This window comes from Syngnathus floridae, chromosome 20, assembly GCF_059516105.1.
Source record: "Syngnathus floridae isolate MCC-2025c chromosome 20, RoL_Sflo_1.0, whole genome shotgun sequence".
NCBI classification, from domain to species: domain Eukaryota; kingdom Metazoa; phylum Chordata; class Actinopteri; order Syngnathiformes; family Syngnathidae; genus Syngnathus; species Syngnathus floridae.
The window spans coordinates 7,072,988-7,100,885 of record NC_142432.1 but is presented as its reverse complement, the minus strand read 5'-3'; the positions used below and the strand labels follow the sequence as shown (position 1 = coordinate 7,100,885).

At 44.1% G+C, this 27,898-nt stretch overlaps 3 protein-coding genes across 4 annotated transcripts in view; 2 read left to right on the top strand and 1 right to left on the bottom strand.

The window, feature by feature from the left end:
• kcnb2b (potassium voltage-gated channel subfamily B member 2b) overlaps positions 1-14,563 on the bottom strand; it is a 49,333-nt gene extending 34,770 nt beyond the window's left edge. Inside the window, exons 1-2 of one of the 2 annotated variants that reach the window (XR_015854629.1) lie at positions 14,411-14,561; positions 14,282-14,332 (exon numbers count right to left, since the gene is read on the bottom strand). The gene's annotated coding sequence lies outside the window, so the exon portion shown is untranslated. Of the gene's footprint in view, positions 1-14,281; positions 14,333-14,410 lie in introns of both variants that reach the window. The other variant, XM_088363411.1, reaches the window with a different exon arrangement.
• On the top strand, positions 846-11,078 carry trpa1b (transient receptor potential cation channel, subfamily A, member 1b). The gene is made up of 29 exons (XM_088363410.1): positions 846-975; positions 1,637-1,766; positions 1,910-2,009; positions 2,134-2,296; positions 2,365-2,540; positions 2,678-2,785; positions 2,874-2,982; positions 3,383-3,528; positions 3,836-3,972; positions 4,315-4,363; positions 4,969-5,068; positions 5,130-5,230; positions 5,515-5,690; positions 6,959-7,123; positions 7,202-7,316; positions 7,380-7,546; positions 7,608-7,698; positions 7,760-7,819; positions 7,890-7,982; positions 8,045-8,115; positions 8,180-8,336; positions 8,525-8,614; positions 8,735-8,904; positions 8,969-9,098; positions 9,218-9,400; positions 9,477-9,545; positions 9,991-10,092; positions 10,158-10,276; positions 10,552-11,078. Exons 3-29 carry the CDS (start codon positions 1,917-1,919, stop codon positions 10,760-10,762), a joined length of 3,351 nt encoding a protein of 1,116 aa, XP_088219536.1. The 5' UTR covers positions 846-975; positions 1,637-1,766; positions 1,910-1,916; the 3' UTR covers positions 10,763-11,078.
• Positions 11,857-13,774, top strand: msc (musculin (activated B-cell factor-1)). The gene is made up of 2 exons (XM_088363414.1): positions 11,857-12,394; positions 12,888-13,774. Exons 1-2 carry the CDS (start codon positions 12,110-12,112, stop codon positions 12,969-12,971), a joined length of 369 nt encoding a protein of 122 aa, XP_088219540.1. The 5' UTR covers positions 11,857-12,109; the 3' UTR covers positions 12,972-13,774.
• Positions 14,564-27,898: the final 13,335 nt, after the last annotated feature.

Genomic DNA, 27,898 nt, shown 5'->3' with positions numbered 1-27,898 from the left:
CATTGGTGTGCACCTGTCTACCATCTGGTCCCACACAAAAAAAGAACTTCAGTCATTTTGTAATGTGTTTATCTCATAGGAAAAATATCAGCCTGCAGTACAAAAACCAAACGGTCATAATAATATTATGTATTCAGAATTTGAATATATTTAGTAGTATAATGTGTAAAATATACAAAGATGGTCTTATTTTCCACAAACCATGGCTAGCTTTCCACTTCCATCACTTCCATACTTGTGTACATGTAATTTTTACATGTAGGCTCACTATTTGGCATGATTTTCATGTGCTTGCTCTTTGTCAAGCTGTTCTCATGGATTTTAGCATAGGGTAATAGTCTAGCTAGCTTAATGCTAATGCTAACTAGCATCTTGATGGTTTTACATCAACAGATTAAAAAAATGGTACTCCGAATCATATTGTTTATCCTCTGCCGAGAACGACTAATATCAACGCCGTACTGATGAGTTGAGGCATTGAGACATTTAAATAAATAGTATTTTAAGGTACCAATGTATTTGTAGGAATTGTGTGTGTGTGTGTGTGTTGGGGGGGGGGGGTCTTAAAGGTTACATTAAGTGGAGGGAAGCAAATTGCTTCCTTCCGCATGTTTTGATGGATAGTATACACTGCTGTGTGCAACCGGGTGGTCAGCTTTGTAGAAATGTCACAGAGAGCAAGCTTTTTAAATAGAACAATAAAGCTCGGCTTGGTAAACAGTCAATAATGGCGAGTCTGTAAAATAAAATCCACTCCCCCCTCCCCTCTCCAGGCCTTCCCTGTTACCAGCATTTGGGCATATCACGTTTTGCCGCCGCAATATAGCGCTTGCCGGCACCATTTCCTCTCATTAACCAAGTGGGCATGGCCGCGCTTTGGCTCGGAGCAGTATAATGAACGGGCCGCGGGGGACGGCATCTTGTCAGCATCCGAACAAACAAGAAGAAGGAAGATGAGGAGGCTGCATTTATGAGGTAAACATCGAGAAAAATCCTCGACTTCAAAACACCTCAAGTAAGAATCAATGTTCTTTTTAAGAATCACAGAAAAGTTTTATTTAATGTAGAAATTGTTTCGAACTGAGGATGATGAGAAAAGCTTGGCAAAGAGCTTGGGAGTTTGCTAAATAGTGAGCCTGCTATTTAAATGCTTTACAAATCAGGAAACTAATTTTCAACCTTAACAGGTAGGTTTGCCAAATAGTGACACCCCCAACCCCACCCATTTTATTTGGTTTATTAATTGGCTATGAACTAATCTGATTAACTGTTTTTTTTCCCCAATTCTGTTAAGTTGCTATCCATCAGGAGATGAGAAGACAGCTAAATAGTGAGCCCACTTTTAAAATGAAGTTGGAACATGCAGCCGGCGAGCCATCGTCCAACTTCATTTGGGCGAAATGAATCTTCATTTTTCTCTTTGGGCACTGAGGTCTCTGGTGGAAGATGATAAAATGATTAATAGTTATTCAAATATTAATGGAGGAACAGACAGGAAACATTTTAGCAGATGTTTTATTGTATCTTGTTACACACACTCCGCCGCCAAAGAAAGTGTAGTAACGCACACCAGAAATCGAAATAAAAAAATATAAATAAAAAAAAATACATAAACTCAGGATTTCTTTGTGTCAAGGGCCCTTTGCAATCTCGCCTTACACCCGGGATCAACCAAGGACGGAGCCCCCTCCGACTGCGAGGAACATAATTGCTTTTCTCCACATTGACCTCACCACGAGAACTGGATCTGAGCGTCCTTCTGGGGGGTAAGGACGATGTCACATGGGCCAATTTCCCCCCCAAGGCTCGGCTTAAGACCTTATCTGCCCACCTGCCGGGCCAAATGGAGATACGGCTGCGATTTACATCCTGATTTGTTTTTTCTGTGTGTGTGTGGTGACGCGCAAAGGTGAGTGATGAACTTTGGCAGGGAGGTGGCCAGGCAGACGAGTTGTTATACGTACGTGATAGATGAGGATCCAGCCCTGGCGCATGTAAATATATTCGAGGTGAGGTGTTTATTTTTTTTTTTTTAAGGGAATAAAATTGTGCTTAACATTGTGGTCAAATGTAACATGAGGTGATGGCAAATCATCAATAGTAAAACGTTTAACTCTCTTGTCTGTATTCAAGTTGGCCGAGAAGGGTGACCGGGCCCTGCTGGAGAGCCTGGTGAGAAAAAATCCAGAGGTCCTAAGTGAGAAAGATGAAAAGGGCGCCGGCCCCATTCATCACGCTGCCGCGGGAGGTCACATCGCCCTCATCCAGTTCATCAGCGGCGTCCTGGGCCCAGAAGGTACGGCGGGTGTCGATCACATGATCCCCGAGATGTTCATTCATCGACGTCCTCGTCCTGCCTCCAAGTTCTGAACAGCCGCGATGAGTGCGGCGACGTGCCCCTCCACTGGGCTGTGGATAAGAACCAGGCGGAGAGCTGCCGGGTTCTGATGGACTTGCGGGCCGACCCCAATGTCCTCAACACGGCGCTGCTGTCGCCCTTGCACTTGGCCATCAGTCTGGAACACAACGGGCTGGTGGAGGTGAGTCCTGCACGATGAAAAAGTTGGCGGTGCGAGTCAATCCAGGATGACATCGTGACGATCGGCACCTTGGACGGGTTGCCCGTCAATCACGCGGCAATCGCACTGAAATGAAGGCGAGCATTTGTCCTTGGCAGCTGCTGCTCTCCTACAGCACGGTGGACTACAACCAGCCAGGGGACCTTGGCAACACCCCCGTCATGATGGCCTGCTCGCTCAATAACTGCCAAGCTCTCAACTTGTTGGTAAGCAGCACAAAATTCAAGGCAGGGGTGGAGGATACAGAATATATTGAAGGTGGGGTCACTAATTTCTTTCTTTGTGTTTGGAAAGCTAAAGCACGGAGCGCGCCTGTGCCAGCAGAACAAACTGGGACACTTTGCGGTGCACGCGGCAGCCTTCGCTGGTGCAAAAAAGGTCTTGGAACACGTTCTGAAGGCCGGTAAGACATTCCTATAACTTTCCTGTAAACTAAGTAAATCTGGAAAAAAACAAACAAAAAAAACTGCAGTTACTGTTACTAAAATTGTGCAAATATTGTTATAGTTTAGAGTAAATATTTTTTGTAATAGTAAAATTTTGTGGAGTAAATTTTCTTCTTGAAAGGAAAAAAGGAAGTTTGTCCTCGGGGTCATTTTATTTTGGTTGGATGTCATTTTTAGGAGGGATGCAAAATTTGGGTGAGCACAACATTTTGGTGGACAGCATGAATTCACAAGAGTGGACCAAAAAAATCTAACAAAATTTTGGTGGGGCATAAAAAGCATCCGATTGAAGTCAAATGTTTTTTCTTGTCAATGTAGCCTAATTGTATTACATGCGATTGAATTATCGTCCAACAGGGGAGGAGCTAGGCTACGTGGGTGCAAACCAAATTAACTATCTGGACAAATCCAATAGCTCCCCTCTGCATCTGGCCGTGCGGGGCGGCAATGTGGAGACTATTCGATTCTGTATCGACATGGGAGCCAACATTGATCAGAAGCAGGTACTGCACTAGTTCGACAGAGCCTCCCGAGTGTCATGTAAATTGTAAGGAAAAAAAAAAAAAAAAATCCACTTTGTCTCTGCCATGCTTATCTCATTAAAGGCTTGTGTTACACTTCTCGGTGTTCAGCTTTGCTAAGTGCACTGTGTGCACTGTGCACTGTGTGTGTGTGTGTGTGTATGTGTGTGCGTGTGTGTGTGTGTTTGCACTGCTCTATCAAACTCAATCCGCCAGCGATTGGAGACAAAACTGATGCTCGTTACATGCGTCGGTTTAATTGGTGCCTGTTTGTTTGTTTGGCGTGCAGCATGACAAGTCGACGCCGCTGCACCTGGCGTGCACACAAGGCGCCACCGAGGTGGTCAAAATGATGCTGCGCGCTCACGGCCGAGTGGAGGACATCCTTAACCTGGCCGATGGAGCTTGTCAGACGCCGCTGCACAAGTGGGCTCTCTTCACACTTGCACGGGTCATGGCGGGAGCTTGACTACGAGTGCCGCGATTTCTGATGTGTCACAGCTTCACAAAAAACGCCATTTCAATTCAATTCAATGCGGCAATTGAAAGACACAGACAAACAACAGACGCTCGTATGGACAGACCAAAGGTGGTGTGGGTGGATGGACAAATAGATGAAATCATGTAGCCGCCAATAATAGCAAGACTGATTTATGAAGCCTTGCACCTGCTTGTAAAACGACACTCCACACACAAACTGCCACTTAAAGTCACGTACTGTGTAACATGTCAAGCCTGATTAACAAAACCTGTTTGTCTTCCTCTCAGGGCGACCATATTCGACCATGTCGACTTAGCCGGCTACCTCATATCCTTGGTAAACATCTACATGCATTTTATACACATCACTGTTCCTAATAATGTGGATTCCTCGCCATAAGGTGCATTGAACAAACATCCATGAGCACTTATTAGCTTGTAAAAGCTGCTTGCAATTACTTGTCACCATCTGCTGTTGGCGGAAAAAAAAAAAAAAAAGGTTCAAGTTGACCTCTTGTCGAGTGATTATTGAAGCAAACGCCACGGTGGGAAACAAACACGTGCGCAGAGTTTATCTTAATTAAAAACTAAGCATCAGGGATTTTTTTATGGCCACGATTGCTGTTGTATTTTACGCATGTCATGGAACAGAGCAGTCATGAAATTGTGTGTCTGATTTGCAACTTGCAAAATATTTTAAGCCACACACCATCCCAAATGTTAAAATAACTCCTGCGTTATTTTTAAATAAATAAATGAACAAATAAATACATTTATACATTTTATATGAATATATATATATATATATATATATATATATATATTTTAATATATTTTGTTGATACATTTTTTATCCTGTGCAACAGCGCACCCCCCAAAATTGCACAGATAAAAACGACTTTGGGACAAGAAGCTAATGAGGAACGCTTTGGTGTTCCACAGGGTGCGGATGTCAACGCCGTTGACTGCAAAGGCAACTCACCCTTGCTACTAGCGACCAATAACGGCGCGTGGAGAACCGTGGCGCTGCTCCTGTCCAAAGGTGCAACAGCATACGCACCAATCGTAATTTGTTTCTGACCATTTTTTCCTTCATTTTTCAGGGGCCAATGTCAACCTAACAGACAGATTTGGCTGCAACTTTCTTCATCTGGCCATCTTGCAACCCAAGGGGCTGAAGAATGTACCGGAAGATGTGCTGCAGGTACATGTTGGCCCCTGTGAATCCGGCTAGCTCCGCTATTAGAAAAAATAAAAATCCTGCAGTCTGATAGAATTTTCCATTTTGGGGGTGTGGCTCAATTCCTAATTAGTGTTCTTCCTGTTTATCATGGTCCACAAGCGTTTACGTAATCTGCCTTTAACTTGAGATAGGATTCATGTTACATAAGACAGCAATTAGCCGCATGAGCGCTTTAGCGCACACGACGCATCCCAGCTGCCTTATAGAATCGTATTCCGATAATGCTTCATCTTCTGCTCTTCCAGCGCAGCAGCATGAAAGCGTTGCTGAGCTGCGAGGACAACGAGGGCTGCACGCCGTTGCACTACGCCTGCCGGCTGGGCATCCACGACTCGGTGCGCAACATGTTGGGTCTCTCGGGCCAGCTGGGCCTGGCGTGCAAGTCCAAGGACAAGAAGTCTGCCCTGCACTTTGCTGCTCAGTGAGTCGCTTTGGTAGAGGGGCTGGAATAAAGCGCAGTTTTTTGCTACAGCATTATGCGCCGCAGTCTCCTCTTGGCTGCAGCGTCCTGTTTTTGTTCTGCTCTTGGTTTCCTTTTGAGGCTAAGGGCAGTGATAAGCCATTAGGAAACTGGTGTCAAACTCAAGGCCCGGGGGCCAGATACGGCCCGCCACATCATTTTATGTGGCCCGCGAAGACAAATTGTGCATCAAATTCATGTCATTCCTAGAATTGCAAATTATCTTCACTTTTAATAATATCTTTTTTTTTAATTTTTGACCAGTTTTGACTCATCTGCTTTGAAAATGAGTTATTTGTCAGTTTGTTTTATAGCTTTTAGTGTATATAATATGAGGTGCTCATACATTTATTTGGGTTGACAGTCATAATGGCCCTCCGAAAGAAGCTATGACTACAATGCGGCCCGTGAAAAAAATTAGTTTGACACCCCTGCATTAGAAGCAGGGGTATATATATTGCTTTTAGCTCTGGATGTTTATTTTACTCCGCAATCTCCACTTTGCTGCATCGGCCCTTTGCAGAAGTAAAAAGAGGAGACATTTATCATCATCCATTATTGTCACAGCTCATTCTTAACAATGTGCACAGGTGAAAAGTCGTTTCACTTATTATTCCTCTGCTTGAAATAAGAAAATGGAAAAAAATATTACTGCAGGACCATAATGGCTAAAATATGACTCTTGGGAGACCTGAGACTGAAGCCAACTGTTTCATCTCCCTAATTGGATGAACGTGATATGGGGACAAAAGAACAGTAAGCATGCTGCGCTGTTACCTCAACATTTGGAATTTTTTTTTTTCCATGCAAAAAGCTTTTTATACAATTAGTTGGGTGTGACATCTCCATTATGTACTGCCCCAAACGCCTGGAATAGAATTCAATTAGTGAGGCATATTTGATTTTTTTTTTTTTAAGTAGGTGTGAAATGAGTGGTCATGTACTCATTCCACTAGTGCTGTGGGGCAAATGAAAGGCAATGATGTCATAAAGGCTTGATGTCCTCAGGCGGCGCCCATTTTGCCACTGAAAATTACATCACAGTTGCTCTTCAGGTAACGACCAATCACGGTTCGCCAGTTTTCAGGGTTTAGTTATGTGACAGCCTATCAGGGGTCAGCTAGACCAAAAAAAGCTTGCAAGCATCTTGAGGTCATTTAAGGACCCTAACATGACTTGTGTGACTATAGCGCCCCCTAGGTGTTGCTATCATTTTTGTTCCCCTGTAGGTACGGCCGTATCAACACATGTCACCGGCTGCTGGAGACCATCACGGACTCGCGGTTGCTCAACGAAGGCGACGAGCGGGGCCTGACGCCGCTTCATTTGGCGTCCAGAGGGGGGCACACGCAGGTGGTTGGGTTCTTGTTGCGCAAAGGGGCCCTATTTCACAGGTGAACACACCCGCCAGGCTGATATACATTTTTGTCGTGAGCACTCTGTGAGTCTTATGATGTAATGTTTGTCTGTAGTGACTACAAGGGCTGGACGTGTCTCCACCACGCCGCCTCGGAGGGATACACGCAAACTATGGACATCATACTATCCGCCAATGTGAAACTGCTAGATAAAACGGATGAAGACGGGGTATGAATAATTTTTTTTTCACCCCCGAGGTTGACTAGATTAAAATGACGATCTGGCATTCAGAACACTGCCCTCCACATCGCGGCGAGGATGGGCCACGTGGCGGCGGTCATGGTCATGGTGAACCGGGGGGCGGAGTTTGTGTTGAACAAGAACGACACCTCGTTCCTACACGAAGCGTTGCAGCACGGGAAGCAGGACGTGGTCAATGCTGTCATTGACAGTGAGAGGTAGCTACATTGTTTGGATAACTTAAAATTGCGGCTTGTTATATTACGTTTGTCCCTGCAGACGTGCGGAAGCGTTGATAAAGTTTAAAATCGGGGGATCTCAGCGTTGCCCCATCATGGACATGATTGAATACCTTCCAGAGACTTATAAGGTTTGTTTTAAAGTGACTCACATGTACGTTACAAAATGTAACATCGTTTTCTATTCGCTAGCACCTGTTGGATTGCAGCGTGAGGGAGTCGGAGGACGATCACAACAGTCCGGAGTTTCACGTAATTCACCTGCGATGTTAATCCAACCCCGATCCGACGACACAATGAATCTGATGTCTACCTTCCACAGATTGAATACGATTTCAGGTGGTTGCAAGCGCCACTGGAATTGCAGAAGACAGGGGACAAGTCCAACCGGCCGCAACCGCTAGCCGCGCTCAACGTAAATTAAGATTACGGAATAGTTGCACGGACCTGGACTTCAGCAGTTTTTATTCCTCACAGGCAATGGTGAAGTACAACCAGTTGGGTCTGCTCAACCACCCCGTCAGCAAAAAGTACCTTTCCATGAAGTGGTGAGCGTGCCGTCATGCTACGATGTTTAGTTTCTGACGAGTAACCGTGGCATGGATTCCGCAGGGTGGCGTACGGGAGCAAGGCGCATATTCTCAACATGTTCATGTACCTGCTGGGCCTTTTGCCGCTGACGCACCTCATTGTGACCTTGAGGCCCAGCGTGAACATCACCGAGACGGGAGAGCGCAAGATCACCATGGTGCCTGTCTCTTTCACAGAGGTATAACTACCTGAGCGTCAACTATAATTTGACGCAGTGAAACAAAGAAGGCAGCTTTAGCGCAGAATACTATTTTATAGCCGTGTTATCGTCCTGATTTGGTTAATTTTGACGAGCACTAGGTTTGATCTGCATTATGGTACAGTTTGGCAAGTTCATATATTTCATTTTGTCTTTGCGTTGAGCAGCAAAGTCTGTTCCTGTCCTTCTGCATGGTGATGGTCCTCGTCATGAATATCTACTCCATACTGAAGGAAGTCCTTCAGATGATACAGCAGGTAAAATAGGACAACTCTTAACATTGCCCTAGTTGGTTACTTCAAACGTGTCCGACTGCGTATCCTGCAAGATGGTCAGACTATGACACGAGAATCCTCACCTAACTCATTGGCTCTCAGCGTTGGGACTACCTAAAAGACTATTCCAACCAAGCCGACTGGTTCTCGGCCATCAACTCGCTTCTGTTCGTAATCCCGCTCATGCTCAACACGTCCAGTTCGTGGTACTGGCAAGCGGGCGCCCTGGCCGTCTCCAGCTCTTGGTTCGGATTCCTCCTGTATCTCCAGAGGTAGGCAAATCTTACGATCAAAATGTCCGCCTGGCACTTGACTGCGGCTGGTCGCTCTCCGTAGGTTCGAGCACATCGGCATCTTTGTGGTGATGTTTGGCGAGATCTGCAGGACGCTCTTTCGCACCGTGCTACTGTTCTTCTATCTCCTGTTGGCGTTCGCCTTGGCCTTCTATGTGCTACTGCTTGACCAGGTACAATGAATGCTCACACTTGACGCCTCATCTAGTCCTTCTACCTTTTTCATCAATAGCCGTGTGTGTCGGCAGGTAATCACAGTAATCACACCATATGTTGTTTTGACCTCCTACAGAAAGAGTTTGAGAACCTGCCGCTATCCATGATGCAAACGTTTGTCATGATGGTCGGTGAACTGAATTACCAGAACAACTTCCTGAGCGCATATCTCAACAACGAACTTCCATTCAGCGGCTTGACGTACTTCACTTTTGTCTCCTTTGTTCTCATGATGCCCATTGTCCTCATCAACTTACTAGTAAGCTGGTCGGCGCCCGGATTCGTTAATGTAAGAGGGGAAACTCGGAAATAACACGTCCCTTTCCGTCTTGTAGATTGGTTTAGCCGTTGGAGACATTGCGGAAGTGCAAAGAAATGCTGCCATGAAAAGAATAGCCATGCAGGTTGGTTTGTAAACACATATCATTCTAGCAACAGACACCAGTTGAATACAGCTAGCTCCAAACAAGATTCCATAGAAGAGTTTTTGCATTTTAAAATTGCCGTTGTGCTACTCATACTACAAAAACCGGATACTCAAAAATGAGGTACCAATCAATCGGTGATAACCAGGCTATCCAACGGCGTGAGTCATATTGGCAAGAAGCATTGTTACCACTAAGACATACCCTACCAAAAACGCATCATGCTAACATCAAAGTCCATAGAAGATTTATCACATTTTCATATGCCACTGATCAACTCATCTTGTGACTATATGTTCCTCAAAATTATGAAAGCATTTAATTGGGTCACAAACAGACTCTCTATCGGCAGAAGAAGTACTATTAGAACACGTAATAATCTGGTTTACATGTAACTGAAAACAAGCATTTTATGGTGAACCAGATTGATCTCCACACTGCTTTGGAAGACAAGCTGCCCTACTGGTTCATCAAGCGAGCAGACAAACGGTCCGTCATCATCTACCCCAACCGCAAGTGCTCCAAGGTAAACACGCGCTCATGAATATGAATATGCCGCATTATTGTGATTTATCCCTCCGATTTACGCAGCACTTCATCATGCAGTTATTTGGAGGCAGCGCGCCGGCCAACGATGAGTGGAAGCGGACTCAGGTGGCGTCGCAAAAATGCTCCGTGCTGGAGACCGAGGTCAAAAAACAAAAGAGCAGGTAACGAAAATCCACATTACTCTGTGTTCTAATCGCGTGAGCCTTTTTCCGTGTGGCATTCGACTATGAATGCAGGTAAAAGCCAAAGTGGTCAGTTTTTGTTGCATTAGTGGCTCTTAGTGGAAAATGTGGTCATGACATCACTTGAGTGGTCTCCATTGCATTTTGCTGCAAATGCATTATTAATAACATTTTGGTAGTATGACACCTATCAAAAAAAAAAAACAAGGCGCTGCGATTTTAAAATAACAAAGTTAAAGAAATCGTCTCTCCAGGCTGAAGGAGATGTCTGGCATGCTGGAGAAGCAGCACAACCTCCTCAAGCTCATCATCCAGAAGATGGAGATTACTTCTGAGGCGGACGAGTACGACGGCCCCGTCAACGTCCCGGGCGCCGCATGGAAGCAGGCGTGTCTGCCCAAACGCCCCACCAGCATGTCCCGCTGGGTTCCGCTTATTAAGGCCATAGAGTCCAAACCCAAATGAGATAGACATTTGTGAACACTAAAGTTGACGCACACCCTTTCTGCTACACACACATCCTAACCAAAAATATACAAATATATTAGTTATTCGTCCTAGAGGATCAAGAATATATGCCTGCGAGTATTGTTATATTGTCTTGCTCTTGTGTTCCAATATCCATCGCTTTTCAAACCGTCACTAATTAAGCTAACCGTTAGCATGTCAATGGCGTTTTGCATTGTTTGTTAGCATTGAGAAAAGCAGGTTTTCCAAGCATGAAATTGTCTTTGTGTTTAAAACTCAACTGGGGGTGTCATTAAATAGCTTGACGTCTGTGTGTGCGCTGTAGTTTGTAAAGGTTATAAAAAAATAATATAGATTTCCAAAATTTGGTCACGCCTGAGCGTCTTGCTTTTGGCTTGGATTTGATGCACGGAGTCCACCCTAACCCAACCTCGACTTTCTTCAGTCTTCTAAAACAATTCCTCAAACAGCACCAAGTAGAGCAAAGAATGCATGAGTGATGTTCGCCCTGGTCATGCCAACGTGCCAGATGTCATGGGAACGGCAAACAGCTGCTCTTTGTGTGGAAACACGATCCCTCTGTGAAACCGCCCGCAAGATGAGAAGCTTTTGATAAGGTCTTCAAGAAATTTCTATCACTCAAAAAAACTTTTTTTGGGGGGGCGACATCACTAGAAATTATGAGTGCACCCTACAATAGTGTTATTTAAAAAAAAAAAAACAGAATTCCAAAAATAAACAGAATGCAAAGAATTGAAAAATTTGATCGTCAGGTTTGAATGCTACAATTCAATTTATTGCGCTACTCCTTCTACTGTGCTCACCTTGGTCATTAGATAGCAGTGTAACACAGACATAAGCCAGGCAAAGAGGAGCCAGCATGCGTCTCTTCACTATTTACGTTTGAATGTCCGTTGCTACCAAAACCACCATGATTGTTGCTAACTATTAGCATGTCTATGGAGTTTTACATTATTTGTCAGCATTAAGCTATGTAGACTTTGCTGCGGCACAGCGATGTTACTGTTTGAAATACACTTACATAATATTTACAGGTGATAGGCTGAAATTCCAACAACTGTGAGTTAAACAAGGTCTCTAAACGATGACCAAAATAGTTGTTGATTGATTTGCTAATCGATTAGCACAGATGTGTACGGTTGCTTTACTTGGCAGAGTCTCCGTAAGTGGAGGCTGAGAATTGCTGTTGAGTGGTGGGAGGAGAAAGTGTTGCCCAGATGTCAGCTTTCTTAAATGACAGCCGTCGCCCAGCCACAGGCTTGTTTTTGCTTTCCCACCCCTCTGGACGACGCAAGAGCATATCCCGAAGGGTTGCAGTAGGCCATGTCAGCCGGCTGGGCCGAAGAGGACAGAGGAGTGGAGCGCTGTGGGAAAGAGTCGCGCAGGGACGTGGCCAACGCCCGCGAAAGGGCTAGGATGAGGGTGCTGAGCAAAGCCTTCTCCAGGCTGAAGACCACCCTGCCCTGGGTGCCCCCCGATACCAAGCTGTCCAAGCTGGACACACTGCGGCTGGCCTCCAGCTACATCTCGCATCTCAGGCGACTGCTCCAAGACCACCCGCTGTGTGACAGCCCGCTGGATGACGAATTTGTCAAGTCCTCCAGTCTGGTATGGTAACTTCAAAATGATTATTTTCATGGCAAACTTAGAAATCAAATTATTCAACTCCAATCTTATGGTGTTGTTTCTAATATCACATTGTATCTTATTATAATTGCATTTATTCTGTTACTGAACGATTCTGAAAAATATTCAAATCCCGATCGTCATATTTCAGATTACAAAAATAATGCAACTAATTTGTGGCGTGTAAACATATGGACTGCACAAGTGTTAACTTATCGAGACAGTGACACTATATAAACAAATACATAAAATACACATGGATATAAACACACAGCAGCTCACTTGGTTAAAGCTTCCTATCGAACTAAACAACATACAATGAATATTATTGCTGTACTGAGAAGCCAAGAGAGGAGCTGAGTACAAGAGAGCCAGCTTTATACTGCCCCCAGGTGGCCAAGGCATTCACAATAGAAAAGGTAGTACAATTAATTAAGAAGTTTTACAAAAATATTTGTATGATTTGTCCCACCAGACCTGGCCATTTGGGACGACGGGACACTCTGAGGACGAGCACTCTCATTCCAAGAGCACAATGAGACTTTGTGGCGCAGCCTGAACACAGTACGGCCTGGCCAGAGCATTTCATGGTGACATCACAGACAAAAGACAGGTGTAAAAGCCAAAGGGGGGGGAAGCAAAATCGCTAGAGTGAGGTGACAAATACCACTTCCTGTTCTATGGTTAGCATCACACTATCAGCAGAACGTCCTTTCTATGCTCATAGACTGTCAGTCTCACGAGACTGTTATTTTAAATAAAACTTTTTTGCTCCCGTTTCACGGTCATGACAAAAACCACATCCTATTCTATGGTCATCATCACCAATATATCCTTTGCATGATTATCGGGTTGAACCCTAGTGAGATTTTGTGAGATATGAGGCAAGTTTGGTGGTACCAAAAAATAAGGGGAAAGGTTTTCATCGGGTGGGTGTTAAACTCGCAGCTGTTGGTCAGATTCCCACAAGTGAGAGCCATGCGAAGCGACTCTCGAGAGACTTTTAATGAGCTTCCTTCTCATACCGGCACAAACACGAAGAGCCGGCGAACAAAAAAGCTCGGATGTACACTTAAGTGGTGCCATCCATCAGCATAACAAGGTGATGATAAGGATGGATGGAGTGGTCCCATTCTCATGGTTTTCGATTTAATAAGTGGATTCAAACGTAAGGTGTTACAGCACTGACATCTTGTGGAAAACAATACAAGTGCAAGCTCAAAAAGCATCTCCCATTCCCAGCGTCTGAAGAAAAATAAACTCATAATGATATTATTGCTATTATAATGACGATTGTTGATGTTACTAATGTTATCATTATTACGGGTAAAAAAACAAATATAGAATAACAAGAAAAAATCAAGTCAGAATAAATTAAACAATATGGACAGGGTTTATAAATTGATAAAACATTTAAAGTGGGATTTAATCGCAAATTACATTCTGGTTCCGTTCCAAACCGACAATAAAATTAAATTTATTAGCATAGGAGCATAGAACAATGGTACTTACCTTATGCAAATACTGTTAGGCAAATATTCAGCAGTATACGCGTTACGTTTGAGAGAAAGGGAATACAGTTTCACCCACGGATAAACTTTTTGGGGATTTATTATCAAACGTTTGTGTTATGTTATTGTTTTTTGTGGACCCAACCCCCGTTTATGCTCATTTGTACAAGAAATTCTGATCTTAAAAATATTTTCATCAATTTCCGATTGTCTATTTCCCTTCAAGTTCTTCGTAGGGTTCCATTGAGTTGCCGTTTCCCCATCATGTGCGTCCAAATTTTGATATTTCTACGAAATGTTTGTAGTGCGGGCAGGATAACGACTGTTATTAAAATGCATGTGTGTTCAATTTACTCACCAGGCCACGCTTACAAAGCTTGTTTGCTGGTTTTGGCAAATTTTTCGGTTCCTGTAAATTTACATACAGCATTAAATATTGACTGTAATTGAAGTAGGTAGGAAGGAAAGTTATTCAGTTAAAACTAACCCGTAGCTCGTCGACGAAGTTAGCTCCCATTTCTTTTTTGAACTCCTTTCGTGTTCTGTAGGACGTAAACCACATGACTTGATTACCTACGAAATTGAGTTATGATTGGCCAAAATGGCCCAAGTGACCCAAACATAATATAAAATCATAACTATTCATATTAATATAATGAAAAAAATAAACATACTGAAGCCAAATAAATGCACATTTGTACTGTAAACTAAATTTCCAATACTACGTCTAGGGATGATGCAATGATATATATGTCCAGAAGGAGGGAGTGTTTCTCCGCGACTGAACATCTAGTGAATCTGTTGACATTATGGGAAAATTTCAAGAAGAGCCCGAAGTGACTTTTAGGAATGTTTGTTACCCAATATGCACTCAGTCAATGGCGCTAATGAGAAAATCCCGAGGCATTTCAATCAAATTTGAGTGAGGCCTGTACGGATTACTTCTTCCTAAGAGAATACTTTTGGCGATATTTGACAGAAATTAAAGAGAAAAACAATGAAACAAAAATACATTTCAGAGGAAAAGCAACAAAAGAAATCCAAACCTTTATATCATAAAATCAAAACAAAGTAAATTAAACGTGCCGTTTGCTTTCTTGGTGACCGCCATTTTGATCCTAAAACGATAAAACTAAACCCCTATTTCTGCCTCAATGTGGTTTGCTCTGACTTCATGTGTCCACAAAGACATCCTGACAAAGAAATCGGGTCCACGCTCTGGGGCAAATAATCCGTTTGGGTTTTCCCGTCCCTGTCATCCGTCCACCAATGAGCTTTCTGGAAGGGCCGAGCTGTCAGCGCTGGAGAGGGATTAGCCGCCGCCATTGTTCTCTGGGCCACAATGGCTTTTGTCAGAGGGCCCGTTGGGAACTTGGACCGGAGTGGAACACACCTGTGGATTAAACCATTGCCTGTGGCACCGCCGGTCGAAACTTTTTCGAGTTGGGAACGAAGAGTAAAGATGTGATGTCCTTTGAAGTGCCTGAGTGTCTTGTGTGTTCTTTTTCTGTATACGAGACAACAAAAGGTGGTCGGTCTTGCTTTATTGGTGTAAATTTAGACAGATGGATATTAACTTCTAAAAGCCCAATAAAAAGCCAAATGAAAGTCTAAAATTCAAAAGCCTTTTTGGTTGCACCTGTGGTCCCCCGTCCGCCTCCCTCATTCTTTGTCATTGCCACCTCGATCGCCGCCAGGAAGTCACGTTTTACACAAGCAGCGTGAAATCGCTTTGATTTCAATCACGGTCACGGAAAGTTCAAGCCTCTTAAACGTTGGAAAGCGCGGATTTTGTTTGACAGGACATGTTATTTCTCAAGATTGAACTCACAAATAAGAGGGATTTAATTCCATTCGGACCGTTCATTTGTTTATACTGATTAGATTGACAACATGACAAAAAAAGATAGAGATATTACTGCTAGCTTAATGCTAACATTCAAAGCAAAACGCCATAGAAAGGCTAATTAAACCAGCATTGATTTTCCCAGAATTATATACCTTAAAAAAAAGTCATGTTCGAACACAAGTGGTAGCTACATATGGACGCAGATCATCCAACAATATTCATGTAGATGTGGCTAAGCCCCCCCCCCCCCCTTTGTATGCCACTGCTGTTGCACATATTCTGTTAATCAATCAAATGAGATGCATCCATTTCAAAGGTTCAGCATATGATGATGATGATGATGACAACGACCTCTTCAGGGTCTCCACCGAATACGCACTGACAGATCCATCAGCCCAGTTAACGCCAGTTGATGGATCACCAGTGTGTGTGTGTGTGTGTGTGTGTGTGTGTGTGTGTGTGTGTGTGTGTGTGTGTGTGTGTGTGTGTGCGTGTGTGTGTGTTACCCAAGAGAGATGATGTGGAGGACTGGTGGATCAGATGGCGCGTTAATTACTCCACTTGCAAAGAAGGGGGCTTGGTTGGCGGGGGTCCGAGCAGGATGTGGCCATGGGCAAGGATAGGAAATGACGGACGCGTGAACGCTCTGGCGCAATTGAGCCACACCACCTAGTCTGCCTAGTAACAAGTGACCGTTCATATTTTATTTTACTATTTCTTATTATTTTACTTATATTTTTATTATTTTTTCTTACATGTTTTCAGTGTGTATTTTACGTAATAGTCCCGACTAAACTTCAGGTAGCCAACTTTTGTAAGTGATCTTTACAAAATGGAGGACAAAATGTTGCAAATGACAATAAATAAGCTAAAAGTAAATTGTGTTTACGAGCGGCACTTCTTCGACCAACAAACAGAAGGCCGTACGACCTTTGAACCCGGCCGACCCTTCACCATCCCCCCTGTCACCACATCACAAAGGAACACACACAAGTGGTGGAGGGGGCTTCAAGTTGCCAAGACCTCCTTCTCCTTCTCGCGTCCGTCACATCAAAGCTTGGTGGAGGTGCGGAGGAGAAGGGGGTGCTGACCCCCTGGGAGGGGGCGCACCGGGAGGACCCCGCTGTTTGCCCGCTCGGCTGTGTGGAAAGAGACTATCAGGCAGTGCGCCAAGGACGGCCCTGAGCGAAGTCCCTGAGTGGGTGGGGGGGCTTCTGATGAAGACTTTAAATCCACAGAGCTTCCTCAAGGCCATGCGTGACAAGAGCAGCTTGTTTGCGTACTCTCAACACATACAGCCATCCAAGCAGACACTTTTCATCCATCATCTTGCTTCCGCTGTCTGTTTGGACATTGACACTGATTTATGGATTAAAGGAGCAAATAGTCACATGCGACCATTTTAATGTTATTTCATGTCATGTATATATTTATATTAAAAAAAAAATAGTTCATGCAATTTTGACACCTGACGCTTGTCTAAGCTACTCTGTGTTTTTTTCTTCCTTTTTATGAAGTGGTCTCTCTGTCTCTGGGGTACCACAAGAACACATTCATGGACACCCCAGTTTGTTTACAAGGTGCCGAAGTTGGCCCATGACAACCAAGCGCAGCTGGCACAATCACGGACGCGCGTGCCTCTTTGGTGTTTTCGATGAGGGCCAAGGCGGCTAAAAATCAGGCTTTTAAAAAAAAAAAAAAAGGAGCTCTACAGCACATTGAAGGGTGTCGAGTCAACTCCTGCAGCATCAATCCCGAATGAGTTTTACTTCATCCAGAAAGGGAGGCGAGCATTGATAAATGGCGCGGGCACACCCCTGGGGGCCTCTCCTGTTTAAGGAGCGGCGAGGCGATTTATGAGCGGGCCCTCGCAGGCTTCACAGTGATTAATGGCTGCCGTCCTCCGTGGCTGTTTGGATAGGCAGATAACATCAAAGCGGCCTGCTGCTCGTGTTAAGAAAATACCGCATTGTGGGTCAGCGCAAATGAAGCCGAGAGGGGATCGGGAGTGTTTTGGATGGCGCGCCCCCGCTCTCCATATTGCAGGAGGTTGGGGGGGGCACGGATGACACATACAAATGAGTGATGAGCTGTTCACGTTACTCAACGTTTATGAATGGAGGCGAGCAGCCGTCACGCTAATTTGTACCTAATGAGCAGTTTGGAGATATGTGCACCCACCTGTGCCATTGATCACGCACTCGATTCTTGGGGGCGCGCACTTTGATGCCCCCCCCCCCCCCCCCCCCCCCCCCCCAAAAGGCCCGCTTGTCAATACGTTGCATCGTTTGAAATCAGAAACGGCAAGTAGCTGAGCTACATTGGTCAGAATGAGCTCAAGCTAGCAAACAACAGCAATGGAGGAGAATGAGGGTGTCCTCTCATTACTTATGGCTATAATATTTCAATAAAAACATTTATGTACAGGACTGTCTCATAAAATTAGAATATTGTGATGAAGTTCTTTATTTTCTGTAATGCAATTAAAAAAACAAAAATGTCATACATTCTGGATTCATTACAAATCAACTGAAATATTGCAAGCCTTTTATTATTTTAATATTGCTGATTATGGCATACAGCTTGAGAAAACTCAAATATCCTATCTCAAAATGTTAGAATATAATGAAAACGTATACTAGTAGGGTATTCAACTAATCACTTGGATCGTCTAATTAACTCGGAACACCTGCAAGGGTTTCCTGAGCTTTGAAAAACACTCAGCTTGGTTCAGTAAACTAAATCACAAGCATGGGGAAGACTGCTTATCTGACTGCTGTCCAGAGGACCATCATTGACACCCTCCATCAGGAGGGTAAGCCACAAAAATAAATTTCTCAAAGAGCAAGCTATTCACAGAGTGCAGTTTCAAAGCACATCCACAAAAAGTCTGTTGGAAGGGGGAAATGTGGCAGGAAATGCTGCACAACCAAGAGAGATGACTGCAGCCTTGACAGCATTGTGAAGAAGAGTCACTTCCAGAATTTGGGGGAGCTTCAAAAACAGTGGACTGAAGCTGGAATCCAGGTATCAAAAGCCACTGTTCACAGACGTGTCCAGGAAATGGGCTACAATAGCCGTATTCCCATGGTCAAGCCACTTCTGAACTCAAGACAACGGAAGAAGCGTCTGACTTGGGCTATAGAAAAGAAGCACTGGACAGTTGCAGAGTGGTCCTAAGTCCTCTTTTCAGACAAAAGCAAGTTTTGTATTTCATTTGGAAGTCAAGGTGCCAGAGTCTGGAGAAAGGCTGGAGAGGAGTAAAATCCAAGTTGCTTGAAATCCAGTGTGAAGTTCCCACAGTCAGCGATAGTTTGGGGAGCCATGTCAGCTGCTGGTGTTGGTCCACTGTGTTTCATCAAGTCCAGAGTAAATGCAGATTTTAGAGCACTACATGCTTCCGTCTGCTGAAGGTGATGGTTTTCATTTTCCAGCATGATCTGGCACCTGCCCACAGTGCCAAAACCACCAGTAAAAGATGTACTGATCATGGCATTACTGTCCTCGATTGGCCTGCCAATTCTCCTGACCTGAACCCCATAGAGAATTTGTGGGGTATTGTGAAGAAGAAGCTGAAAGACACCAGACCCAACAATGCAAATGAGCTAAAGGGCGCTATTGAAGCATCCTCGGCATCCATATCACCTCAGCAATGCCGTAGGCTGATTGCCTCAATGCCAAGCCGCAATGATGCAGTAATCCGTGCAAAAGGATTCCCAACCAAGTACTGAGTGCATTAATGGACATTTTCAAATGTTTGCTTTTGTTTTGCTGTTATAAATGTTTTTCTTTACTTGGTCTGAGGAAATATTCTAATATTTTGAGATTGAATTTTTGAGTTTTCTTAAGCTGTAAGCCATAATCAGCAATATTAAAATAATAAAAGGCTTGCAATATTTCAGTTGACTTGTAACGAATCCAGATTGTATGACATTTTTGTTTTTTTTAATTGCATTACAGAAAATAAAGAACTTTATCACAATATTCTGCTTTTCTGAGACAGTCCTGTATATCCAGCCCCGAGTCTCCTCTTGGATAAAGGTTGTCTCCATCTTATTACAAATGAGTTTGTCCTTAACTCTCCCTCAGAGAGAGCATTTTGGAAAAGTGTAGCAGCACACAGTGCCATTTCTCCGACCAAGCGCGGCTAATCGTCCTGTGAAAAGAGGCAAATTGCGACGGACCCGAGCATCCGCTTTCCCGCCGCCCTCTCTGGTTTCCTGCCACGGAGGTGCCCTATCGCCAAGTCGCCCCACCCGCACTCCTTTCTCTCAATAGTATACTGAGATTTCACATGGCGGCCGAACAGGTGTCCCCTCTGTCCTGCCGTGGCTCGTGGGGGTCTGACCGTCGGGAGGAAGCATGGGAAAGGGCAGACGCAGCCGACGCGGGTTCTACCCCAGCGGGCAGGTAACAGTGAGCCTTTCAAGGGGGTTTGCCGTTCTCACCGCTCCAAAGGATTTTGATGTGCAAATGCGATAAGAAGAAGAAGAGGCTTGTTTATTCTGCTCGTGTAGTGCATGTGAGCGCCACAAGAGGGTGACAAAAAAGACATATTTTCATTTACATAGCGATGTTTTTAGTAGATTATTTTGTCTCCCTTTTGTCCCCTTGTCCTTGCCCAATGTGGGGCTAAATGGTGGGAAGAGAACAAAATTGAGTTCTAACTGCATCACCAGTTAGTTAACTTTATATTTGCTAACCTTTATCTGTTTGGGTGGATGTGAAAATCACATATATGCCGCTGCTGACAGCTTCATGGTGCATCCTAATTTATGTCCTCCCTTTCATCCATCCTTTAAGTCAGCACTGAAGAAGAACAACTGGGAGGATGTTACCGGGCCGGGGCCCTTAAAGCTGTCCTCACCTTTCCGCCTGACCCCGGCCGGCTCGCTGGAGACGCTTTCTTTCCTCGGCCTCGGCTGATTTACGACACGTTGAGAGAGGGATGAGGACTATTGATCCTGGGAATCAGTGGCCAGGAAGGGATGATGAACACGAGAGTGGGGGGGAGAGGGAGGCCATTAGGGCTGCGGGAGTGGAGAGCGAGGGCCTCTAATAGGATCAACTCCTCCATTAGCCCAGGGGAGCTAGCTGATGCTATCCATCCCCTGTCCGCATCGCCTTGACGCAACAAAACTCCCTCTGTCCTCTCTCAGAAAAAGTGAAATTCAAATTTGTAGCTATTTTCTAAGAATACAAAAAGAAATAAATGTGACAGCAACATGTCATGTGTAATCTACTCCAGCAAAGCCCGCGGGATTTACATCATGCCATATCATGCGTATTTACAGTCCAAACACGAGCGCTTAAGCAAAACGCCGGCACGCATAAACATCATCTGCGCATTATTTCAAAGGTGGCTGACGGTGCTCATAAAATGTCAAGTCGGGCCATCGTGATGTAATCAGCGTCTCATTTGCTGTGTTTACTTTTGGCCTGTGATTGCGCTGGATGACTCAGACTGAGAAAGACAGAGAGAAAGTCATCAGTGGGAAGTTGTGTTTTCAGAGCGAACCTTGTTGTAAGCCTATTGTTTGGCCGGACACCTTGAGTGGATAACCAGATGGCGGCACAGTAGAGCAGACATGTCTCGTCGAGCCCCCTTGACCTGGGAATCGAGTGGGAGGAGAGTGGAAGGAGTGGGGGGGGGATACAAATCAAGGACTTCAACTACGCCAGCAGACACTAAATAAGTCTTGGCGTACGTTTCGTTGCGTCTGCTGCGTGGACCTTAGTTTCCCCGAGTGGGAACGTGTGGTCAGGGGAGGCGGGGGAGCCAGAGCCTCACCTGCTGGGGGTTTTGGTGACACAAAGCCACCGGCCTGTCAAACAACTTCGGTCTCCGCAGCTCAAAGAATATTGTCAGAACAGCCTGAATCGTACTTGCGGTCCTGAAGAAATTAGCGTAGCGCGAGGCAGCGGAAGCAAAATAACATTCCTACGCGGGTCGAGCGGCGGTCAGGCATTTACATATTTGGATCTGTGTCAGTAAAAAGCAGCTGGATTGGACTCCCATTGCAGCAGAGAAGCTGGTCATTACAATTGATTCGTGATGCATTAAGCAACAATGGCAAAATCTTACAAAAATCTCAACTTCATTTAAATTGCAGAAAATCTTTCAGAAATCTCAACTGACAATTTCAAAAATTGCCCAAACCGAAAATCCTTAAAACAGGAATTTCACTTTACCTAAAAAATAATGTCTCCAATGACAATCTCAAAATAGTTAATTAATCTTTCATAAAAATTTGCCTTGTCCACTGGACCTGAGTTCGAAACAGGAAGTAGAAACCTACCAAAATAAATCCCACCAAAACACACATGCAGAGTTAATCTTCTTGATGCCGGCTGAAATGTTATTTGCGCGTGACTCGGTTCTCGCTAATGACAGCCAATCAGTTCCAGCAGGACTCGTCTAATGGGCTCGGCGGGCCCTCCCCTGATTACATCCAATCGTGGCGATTTCCTGCCTCCGAGCCTCGCATATGGATCCAGTGCGGAGGTGGCGGCTCAGGGACTACCGTTTCTCTACACGGCATACTCATTTTCTCTCAGTCATTTTTTAGGGTATAAAAAAAATTCCTCTGAAAATCTGTCAAAAATCTCAACTAACATTTGGAAAATTTGTATTGAAAAAAAACCCTCTATGAGGTCTGTCTTGAAAATAAAAAGCGCACACATCCTCCACTGCGGGCGATCTGAGCCGACAGGAAGGAAGAAAGCGATGAGAAACACTTTGCGTGGGCTCCGACTGTTATTAATAAATTCTACTTCAGCACTGAGCCGTGACATTCTTGCACTATAAAAGACGCTTAACAGCCACAAAGCCCAACACGACCGCCGCCGCATTCTCGCCTGGTGTCCCGACAAGCAATTGAATCCCAGAAACATGCAAAACAGACTCATTGATCTCCAGGATACGCTAACACAAGGCAGCAATGTGACTTTTTAAGACCGATTAATCGTTCTTTGATTAGTTGACTTTTTCCTTCACATCCTGCATGAAAATGGTTAAGATCTCAAGGGGAAGGGAGGGGATGGGGGTGTGGGGTGATCCCCCCCCTTCCACTTCAAGTCGCCTGCTTTGAGTCAGCCAAAAACATTCCAGACTTCAATCGGGCGGCGTTTGCCACTTTACGTGCCTCCGCACGGCCTTGCACTTGGATGACTTGCTTATTTGGATTCATTAATTTCTCGAGTTGGTAAAGCGCCTTCCACTTGCCAATTAGCCCCAAAGCAAGGTTGGCCAAATTGTGGCGACGATACGCAAAGCACTAATAAGACTGACATTTTTTTTGGGGCCCAAAAAATTCACACAAGCACCAGCCGCATGGGATTTCACTTGGAGTGCCTGAAAATGTTACGCACCATTAATTCCCAATTGTCTTCATCTGCTTGCTGTCTTCCATCTTTTTTTTTTTGTCAATAACAACGTACCATTTTGAGGGATTTTTTTCTCAATACCGCACACTGCTGCTAAAGTTTTACAGCAAGCCGTCAGCTCGATGCCGCATCATGAATTGACATTAAGTCACACTTGACGGTCTTTTATTTGACAGCTTGGACAAAGAAAACATCCAATCACAGCTCTTTATACATTTCAACTATTTGGCGTAATCACGACGGCACATAATCTACACTTCCGTCTGGCTGATGCGCTTTCGCAATACATCACCGAAGGGAGAGAAAATGAAGACAAAGTGGAATGGGAAAAGCAGAGAAATCTTTCCGAGCTTGTGTTTGCTCGCAGCGAGTGTACGTATGCCGAGCGCGTCCAACCTATACGCAGACAAAAATGCTCAGATTCAACCTGCGATCCATCACTGTCAGCTGTGGTGCGCTGCAAAAAAGGAAATAATTAGACTGAAGAATGACCGTGAACGCCAACCGCAGAGGCCTTAGTGTGATGCTAACCATAGAGCAGGAAGTGGAACTTACTGTGCTTGGCTTTTTAGTGGCCTAAAGTAAAATAAAAAAATACCGAAAATAAATAAATAAATTATATATATATATATATATATATATATATATATATATATATATATATATATATATATATATATATATATATATATATATATATATATATATATATATATATATATATATATATATATATATATATATATATATATATATATATATATATATATATATACATATATATACATATATATGTATATAACTCTTAATTTTTTGCCCAGCGAGTTTGCTGAAAACGAGCAAATAAATCACGCCGGCCTTGATGAAGTACCTGACAATAGTTAGTGCTCCGCTCCCCGGTTTTATAGCAAGGCGGCGGACGTGGGCAATTAGGGTCGGGTGCGTAATTTACAGTAGTGTGCAGGTGGGCCGCCCGCGAGACCACCTGAGTGACAAACGAGCGCCAAATAAAGCAACACAATCAAGTTCTGTTTGCTCATTTGGGGGTTTTTCAGATGTGACTTATAGCGTTGGCTTAGTCCCGCTCGCCCAGAGAATGATCACGTTTTATACTTTGTTGATCTTTTTGCTCCCCCTTCTACTTGTTATTTATGAAATAGCGCATTTCATTTTACTGCCGTCTTCCTGTCTCTCTGGTATGATGTCATCGGAGTCAAAAAGTCACGGCCAAAAGGAGGAAAAACACTGCGTGACGATGCACCTGAGATTCTGCGAGTATCTGTGGCTTAAACACATTTTTTAACAGGTTGTCCCTGTTTTGAAACAAGGCGGTGGACCGGATGAGACGTCTTGGGCCATATGTGTCTCCCAGGCTTTGTGTTTTCTAGCTCCAACGCATTGGTGGCTTTCCCAGCCCATTAATAGGAAGGTGCTTATGGACAGTGGAAATACCCGCACAGCTGCAGGCCAGCCATATGCGATCCTGCTGTCAGACGCCCAGAAAATACTTAGTCGGTGCTCTCCCAATGCAGCCTCGCGCTACAGTAGCGTCAGCTGTCTGCCTAACGTGACAGCCGCAGTTTGCATGCAAATACTGTCAACTTTCGCTTGAAAATTTTGAGGTCTTCCATTTGCTTATTAATTTCCTCCTGTCATGGGATCTTATTACAGAAATTAGAACTTATATTCATTCAAGTCTGATTGAGGACGGGACTTGTTGAAATTTGTGAGTCTGAGACCAATTGTCGGTGACCTGTGGGGTTCCACAGGGGTCAATCCCGGGGCCCCATCTTTACTTTTACGTCCTTTCATTAGGCTAGTTAATACACAGCAATTGTTTTATGTGAAGCGCGCGACAAACAAACTTGCCTTACCTATTTGCTGGAGGTTTTCTCTAAAGCCATACAAATCTGCTAGCAAAGCCACGTTATTCAGCGGGGCTGAAGGGTGGAACAATGGGCCAGATTAGTGAATTACCTACCTGCTGAAAACATACTAGCCGAGCAACTAGACTGTCTCATTGTTTGCGTTGGGAACCCGGCTGATCCCGTTTAATCGCTGTGTAATTCCCGCAGTTGTCATACAGGTCTGTTTTTACAGCAGAAAGGGCGAGGGGAGGGGTCGAGTGTGCAAGAGGTCGCCGAGTGGTTAAGTGGAGGATCTTCCAGTGGGGGGTCAATAATTGGTTGCAGAATTTGCGTGTCTACGCCGTCCACGACAAAGTGGCATTGTTCATTGTGTAAACATTTGGATTGGAGTTTTAAAGTGGAGCGAATTGCGTTAGAGTGGTGTTAGCGGTTAGCACAGCTCCCTCACAGGTAATGGCTTGGAATTTATATATTGATTTTATACGTCTTTTTTGTTATATATATATATAACAGCTTTTTAAAAACATTTTTTTGTTGGTGTTTTTGGGAATGAGAAAATCAAGGCATATTCCTCCTTGGATTGAAGTCATGAAGCATCTGTGCAATAAATATCTTGATCATCTTGTTTGCGCTAAAACTCTTTTAGAGATCCTGAAGGAGTTCTTGTTCAAGTCCCCGTCTAATGAAGGCCCTACCTCGCGGGCGAGGAGATTTCTCCAAATGACACTAATTTACATATGATGCATTTAGCCGAGAGGAGGAGGAGGAGGACCGGCTAATTCTATTTAGAGATTTTCCCTTTTTTTTGTTTTTTTTGTTTTAGGCATCATTAGCAGCGGGCTCAAATCTAATTCTAGCAATTTCATCAGGGCCATCTTGGAAAAGCCTCTCCGAGCTCATCAGAGAGGCGCGTTTATTGCTAAGTGTTCTCTATTGCATTAGCGCGCAATAAAGCGGCCCGGGGACGGCCGGCGACGTTTACGCGCAATCTAGTTAACACTGGGCCCATTCGCTCTTTATTGGGACACAATCAATTCTTATTCATTTTAAAAGCCAGCGTGGCTTTCTTTGTGCTGCCCATCCCCCGCTGCCATCTTATTACGCGTTAAACTTATTACGCGCTTGTTTAGGCGAAATGCTAATGTCGGCAGTGGAGGTATCCCACTTGACGAGCAAAGCTAGCGTGCGATTTAAACGACAGTTTCATTTATAATCTTGAACAATTTTGATCTATTTTGTTCTTTTTGTCATAACACACTAAACAGAATAATAATCTTGAACAGTTTCGATCTATTTTGTTCTTTTTGTCATAACACAGTAAACAAAATTTGGGCATTTTATGTAGATATTATTTTTGAAGAAGTTATAATAGCGATCGGCTGCCATTAGCCATTTGAACGTGAATTACGCTGTGCGCATGTTGGCAGTGGCGTGCGAGATAATTAGAGTGCTTAAGTGCTAAGATAGATACGCTCTTGCTCTTGTCTTTAATGGCTCCCATTTGACTGCCGCGTCGTATCAAGTACCCTCCGGGAACACATTAACCTGAACTGATGACTATTTTTACCCATCTGCCCTCCAATTGTCTCATGATACCATTGTGGAATCTTAATGTTGTAATTACCCAAAAGGGAATTGGTAATATTTGATGAATCAGCAACGTAAATAACAAGAATGCTACTTTTAATCAAACTACATGTGAGCAATTAAAATTCTGTACGGCATGGCAATATAATTATAGCGGCCTGGTGGCAGGTGGCAGGCTGCGCCGTTGTGGAGGTGGTGACAGCTGATTTAAGTGGCTGCCAATAAAATCATTTCATTTGCTGTTAATGCGTTGTTTTTAATATATCCATAAGTTTTTGTGCAATACCGTGTCTTGCATTATTTGACCAATTAACATCATATCACCCTTTGAGGCCCCCTTTTGCATTTAATGGAATTACCCCATAATGAAAACCGGCCCTAATGAGATCAATGTGAATTATTCAACAGTGGCCAATTTGAGGGAGAGAGGCAGCGGCGTGAATTATGCATGCCAGCCCTTTTTCAATTCATCACCTCTTCCTTTTGTTCAAGGTGCAATTTATTAAGTGCATCCGCATCTGCCGACATCGATGGCGCTGGAGATACGCCGAGTCGGAAGCACGCGACCAAAGTGCTTGGAAGTCATCGGACACCCTGAGTCTTATTGATTCATTAGCGCCCCCTCTCCCCTACCAAGAAGTGTCACACTCCTTTGAAATGTAAAAAAAAAAAAATAAATTATAGTATAAATATATAGGGAAGCAAAGAATTCCAATTTTAGCCAATAACGGCGTTTGGATGTTTCCGTATCGCCACGTTGTGCCCATTTGGCGGCATTTGGCGGCCAGGGTAAGATTCTACAGTCAGAGCAGGACAAGTCAGGTGAAAAGAATGTCATTGCAGTTCAGATTAATAATGCACGAGAAGTGCGGGGATTGCACCGGGCAAGGTTTCAGCCAGGGCGTCATTTTGGAAATTGCATAGTCATCGTGCGGCGCTTGTCCTGAGGCGACTAGCAGCTAGCTATGAGTTGGCCAAAGAGCGACGCTATAAAAAGAAGAAATGCTGTGTGCTTATCATTTACGACGGATAATCGTAAAATGAAAAAACAAAATATCGCACATTAAAAACTTTTTTTTTGCATGATGAGAAAATGACAATTTGTCTTCATTTTCGCATTTTTGGGGCCCGCTGTCATTTTGTTATGTGGCCCCCTCTGCTGTCGACTAAAATTAACGTCAAAGTGCCCTCGGGCTCGCATTGCCATCGTCACGTGACCAAACCCAGAAAATAGAAAATAGCAGGACATTCGCAATGTCCTCAGATTTTAAATTAAGTCCAAGAA